Below are 5,423 nucleotides of genomic sequence, written 5' to 3'. Positions count from 1 at the left end.
ACATATAGGCATGTGCTTACAACTTTAATTTGTACTCGTTGTTTAACTTTATTCTTATTGCATCATTTTGACATTCCTCTATTTTCGAATAATTAAACAAGAACATAGACGTTTTCAACACACGTTCGTTATATATAAGATATATAGATTATATAAGGCATTCAGAATTTAAGTAATATTTTCGTGAGTGACCATATATAGTAATATAAGGTGCAAAATATTTTTCATAATATGTCAAATGAAGCAAACGAATCGAATGTTTGTAGAAGGTGAACATAATTTGTGATTGCGGTGCAGAATGTATAGAAAGAATTCTGTTAAAGAAAAACTAGGGACAAGCTTATACATTGATGAAAACTCCACCCTTTGTATGATCCTTGTTATTCCAGAATTTAAAAAAAAAACAGTGAAAATAAAAAGCATCCCAATGATCTATCTGTCCACATATTCTCCAGGTTAATTACCAAAATTCACAGCAAATGGTTCTGCCATGACTAAACTTGAGGCTAGCTAGATTACTTAGACCCTATAGTGAAATAAGGATCTTCAAGTTAGAGATGATGAAAGAAACACTATATTCTCATTTTTCAAAAGGTGCACACTGTCAAATTAACAACTTCATAGGAGAGGAAGAAGAAAGTCAGAAATATATGCATCATTGTCATCCATCATCACCTTGGTGACTCAAACTTCTCCCTGGTTTTCCACCTATTCATGCAATAACGAGAAGGGTGGAGCAGCATGGCATAGAGACATACTGGTAGACCTTGGTGCAAGCGTTGGAATAGCAGTTGGAACCCAAGTGTTGCATGCAGAACCTCCTTGATCATATGCACTAGCCTTCACTGCATCCACAGAAGATGATTGGTGTTGGGAAAGATAATACAAGTTCCTTGCATGTGCATGATAAGCATCATTAGATCCATAAACACTTTCATAACCAAGTGCCTTCATCTCATTGTCACCAAAACCATGATGGCCTCTTTGATTATGATCACCATCACTTGCAACGACAGTAGTAGCACCCATAGGCATCACATAGCCCCCACCTCCTCCATAACCATCATAAACTACCGAGTTAGATGAAGAGCTGTTGTCAATGGAACCAGAATCCATGTTCATGATAGGGTGCAACGCGGAACTTGTGTGAAAAAAGTTGTGCGTGCCATTATTCCCTAGCTGTAGTTGATGAATATCAGGATAAGACAAAGGGTGAGAGGTATCAGAATTGTCTTGTTGTTCTTGCTTGCACCATAGTCTCTGTCCATAAGGGTAGTGCATGGTGGTGCAAGCTTGAGGTTGAGGTTGGTGAAATGAAAGAGTGTTGTGCCAGTTATGATGATGAGTTGTTCCTCCTGCATAGTTATTACTGATTCCCTGAGTTAGGTGAGAGTTGTTCAAGATGTTGCTGCTATGATCTTCTTGGTCTGTTCTACGAGCTTCCACGTTCAGTTCCACATGTTCCATATCCTTCAAACGCTTGGCAGCACCACCAATGGGCAAAGTAGTGCTCTCAAGTATGCTCTTCACATCATATCTGCTCATGTCAAAGTTTGTAACAGCACTAAGTCCGCGGAATTTGATGGCCGCAACATCATAAGCCTCTGCTGCTTCTTCTTGAGTGCCTGAAAATTTTATCATCAGTAAAAACATAGATGCAGTTTCACTGGTTTTAGAACAAATGCATGCACTGCAAGGGCTTTGATTTCGTCACTTTATGAATACAACTGAAATTTATTACCTAAATCATCAAACATGCACATTAAATTTACGAAATTAATAATTCTGCAGATCATATTAAAATTTGGTGACCTGAATGACAATAAATGTGCCTTTAATTTCTCCAGGTTGTTTTATTGCTTCGAGGTGGTGCTCACTTTTTACCTACTCTCTTCTATCTAGTTGGTTCTCATTGTATTAACAGTTCACTTCTGCATATAATAAAGAACTAACTAAATGCACATAGTGTAGTGTGTATCCAGCTTCATGTTTTGCTTTATAGGATTATCATATTCATACAATCATAGATTAAGTTGGATAAACGTGAGGAAAAAGTGTCATATAAGCTTCAATAATTTTCTGTGCAAAAGATATTAATATCTAAAATATAAGCTTACTGAATGTTCCCAAGTAGAGATCCTTGTTGCCTGCAACTCTCCCAATCCTTGCTTGCCATCTACCATGTTGATGGTGTCTGCAATTACACCATTTAAATAAACAGAAGATCATTTGGGATATATATATATATATATATATATATATATATATATATATGTGTGTGTGTGTGTGTGATATTTTTATTTATACAAGATAAAGTCTTTCTTTTCTTGTCCATCAAATATTACATATAAAAATGAGTAAATTTTTTAATCTTACAAACTTTTTTTCTCTAAATTTAAATCAGTAGACTCCAACAAACACAGTTCAAATGACATAGTTGGCTAATACAAAACTAACATCACTAATTAGTTTTTGTGTACATGTTAGAGTCTAGTCAACTATATACCTTGTTACTCCTCGATAAATGGATGCACCGCGAGAGAACCCACTACTCTTCCTGCACCAAAGTGATTTATTATTGTCAATAACATCGTTTAAAAAATTAATAAAAGTAAACAAATCAGTATTAGATTAGCAGTGAAACTTGCAAATACCTTCTCAAAGAAGCAACGTACTCTTGTCTGGTCATGTGCTTCATCTCTTCCACCTCTTTCTCATAGTGGCTAATCTAAAATGCATTGATTGATTGTTGAGGGAGACATAAGAATTCCATGTCGAAAGATTACATCAAGTGATCATGTATATTATCAGACAAATAACAGTTTCTCACATGAAAAGACACATCCCATCAAATGAGGAAACTTTTTTCAGTGTACAGGGACACACTCTAAACAATGTGCCCTTGGTAGTATAATTCCGTAAGTTGTTCGTTAATACCAATAGAAACTTTGTCTAAAGCAATATGTGCAAACAACCTTAATTTATTGAACTTAAACAGGAAAAAAAATAAAAAAGAAGTGACCAGCAAAATCAAGAAATGACAGCATACAGGAAAATTTGTTGTTGTAGTTGTTCCCCAGTATTTTAGTGCTGCCAAATCATAGGCTCTAGCTGCCTTTTCTTCTTTGTCATAACCTCCTGAAAGTAGTGACAACAAATGATAACCACTGTTAACGAATTTTATGGTTCTCTTCTTACTTTTAGCAAAAAAAAAAATAGTAATAATTCAACAAATTAAGAAATGTGTCTTTTTCTACTCACCCAAGTAAACTAAAAGATCATGTATGTTGAAGAAAGCCATTATCCCATAGTGGATGTGGAGATGAGAGGAACATAGATTGACAGTGTCTCTGTTAGTTATAAACACCAAAAGGGCAAAGGAAGACAAAAGAAAAAACATTGACAAAAAAAAGCATAAAATTTTAGGAACATGGTAGATCATTTACCTTGTCTTCCTTTGCGAGTTTGTCCCTCTCTTCTACAGCTGTTATCCCACAGATGAGCCTCGTACCTCCCAGTCCACCTATGCCTTCAATTAATAAATAATTTCATCATCATTTCAAAATAAAAAATACAAAAAGAGAAAAAAAAAAAAAAAACCTTGTTCCAACAACAATGAAACTGACTAAAGGAACCTTTTAACTGAGATTTGAAGCAGGAATGAAAGATTTGGAGAGCTAACTTCAAATATAGAAATGTATATCTTTTATTAGGGTATATAAAAAAAAAAACCTTGTTACACCACGGTATATAGAAGTTCTTTGTCCAAAAGTGTCGATGGACTTTCTGGGTGCAGATTCAGTGGCTCCTGTTGGGGTGGTATCAAGTGCAGCAGTGGTTGGTGGTTGTTTGTTATCTGAAGAACTCTCTCCATTTTCCACACTTGCAGAGAGAACGGGAAGTGATGTGCTAGATTGTGAACCAGTACTCATAGAAAGTGATAGAGTCTGCACACTACCACTGTTCCCAGCACTTTCATTGTTTTTTTCTGAGTGAGGTGGTTGGTTCCTCAACCATGTCTTTATCATGGATAACCCTATACTATTATTGCTTGTAGTACTGCCCCCACTGGTTGCTACTGGCTGAGTCGGAAACATGTAATCTGTTGAGGATGAGTTACCACCGTAGGTTTGGTCATGTTCTCCAAATGAATGTCCACCCAGAAAGTTTTCAAGCTTTGGCTGTTGTTGTTGATGTTGATTGTTGTTCATGTTTTGGTTACTGCATGAGGTTCCCAGTAGCAAGTTTTGACTGCTGTAGTTCTCCTTCCAATCTGAGAAATAAAAACAAAAGATTAAAAGAAAAAAAGACTAAATGAATGAAAAACTAAAAACCAAATCCTTGGTAGGAATAAGCACAAAATGTGAAGATTGAACTTGCTTTTGTTTTGTATTTCCTCCATTTTAGTATATGCACTTGTGGAAAATCAAAGAAAAGCAACATATGTTATATGAACTCATGAAAGAGGAGTGAAAACCTTGAGTGGTGTGAATGCTGTTGTTTCTGTGAAATGCTTCATATATGCCATAAGAAGGAAGGTTGAGCAAATGAGGACTTGAGTCAGAAGTGAGATCAAAACAGTCTCCTGCAACATCAGTGCTTGAGATTCCATCAGGGTTGAAACCAAAACGAGAAGGTGCCGGTTGAGGGTGATCTTGACTAGAAGGGTGTTCTTGAGGGGAGAGAGAAAACCCCAACAAGTTCATAGACCCCATGTTTGGAGAAAATAGTCCTGATATTGAATGAATATCACAGAGAGATCAGAAAATCTTCAGAAAACTCCTTAGAACTAGATATATATAGAGAGAGTGAAAGTAGTAGAAGTTTGTGCATGAAGAGGAAGAAGCAGCTTATAGTTTTTATATGAAAAGGGTATGAAGAAAAAGAAGAAGGAGGAGGAGAAGAAGGGTCAAATTCTTGAAGAGCTCAAAAATTGAAAAAAAACATTTATAGCATAGAGATGAGAGAACATTTATAGTATATTTAAGCTATATTTATATACTCTGAATTTTCTCTTTCTGGCTTATTTGCACGCACACGCGCATACAATAGAAATGAGACGCGTCTTACATGTTCTAGGGCACTTTGAAAATCTTTGAACCAGTTTGGTAGACAAAGGCTAATGAAAAGATACATTCACACACACACATTCACGAGAACCGTTTCGTAATAAATACTCCAAACTCAACCCTAGTTGCTCTCTCGGCATTCCAAAATAATGCATTCTTCTGATTCGGTGTCTTCATTCAGAGCCTTTCTCATCAGTTGTGACTTGTGACACATCATCACACACAACGTTTCATGAACCAAAAAAAAATATCTGATGTGATATCTGATACCCTTTTCTTAACAAAGTGAAAAGTTAGATATTATGAGTTTTGATTTGTTGATTAATATTTTTTTTGAACAGATACAAAAGACAT

At 35.8% G+C, this 5,423-nt stretch overlaps 1 protein-coding gene across 2 annotated transcripts; it reads right to left on the bottom strand.

Annotated features, from left to right (window-relative positions):
• Positions 1 to 329: 329 nt before the first annotated feature.
• On the bottom strand, positions 330 to 5,216 carry LOC137826506 (AP2-like ethylene-responsive transcription factor BBM1). 2 transcript variants are annotated; one of them, XM_068632487.1, is made up of 10 exons: positions 5,071 to 5,216; positions 4,478 to 4,732; positions 3,733 to 4,273; positions 3,447 to 3,529; positions 3,262 to 3,270; positions 3,050 to 3,138; positions 2,655 to 2,728; positions 2,507 to 2,557; positions 2,118 to 2,194; positions 330 to 1,625 (listed from the first exon to the last, which is right to left on the bottom strand). In XM_068632487.1, exons 2-10 carry the CDS (start codon positions 4,713 to 4,715, stop codon positions 709 to 711), a joined length of 2,079 nt encoding a protein of 692 aa, XP_068488588.1. In that variant the 5' UTR covers positions 4,716 to 4,732; positions 5,071 to 5,216; the 3' UTR covers positions 330 to 708. The 2 variants fall into 2 exon arrangements, with proteins under 2 accessions (XP_068488588.1, XP_068488587.1); XM_068632486.1 differs by lacking the exon at positions 5,071 to 5,216 and having other exon boundaries at positions 4,478 to 4,962.
• Between the last annotated feature and the right edge of the window lie 207 nt (positions 5,217 to 5,423).

This window comes from Phaseolus vulgaris, chromosome 8 (genome assembly GCF_000499845.2).
Source record: "Phaseolus vulgaris cultivar G19833 chromosome 8, P. vulgaris v2.0, whole genome shotgun sequence".
In the NCBI taxonomy this organism is placed as follows: domain Eukaryota; kingdom Viridiplantae; phylum Streptophyta; class Magnoliopsida; order Fabales; family Fabaceae; genus Phaseolus; species Phaseolus vulgaris.
The sequence above is the reverse complement of the archived record's forward strand: the minus strand, read 5'-3'. Positions and strand labels throughout refer to the sequence as shown.

Bases quoted from the DNA above. Each gene is read 5' to 3' on its own strand.
- LOC137826506 (XM_068632487.1), bottom strand. From the start codon at position 4,715: ATGGGGTCTATGAACTTGTTGGGGTTTTCTCTCTCCCCTCAAGAACAC. The intron at 3,530-3,732 runs GTTTTTTTTTTT...TATTAATTGAAG, and splicing joins ATATACCGTGGTGTAACAAG to GCATAGGTGGACTGGGAGGT. The intron at 2,558-2,654 runs GTATTTGCAAGT...ACTTTGGTGCAG, and splicing joins TACGTTGCTTCTTTGAGAAG to GAAGAGTAGTGGGTTCTCTC.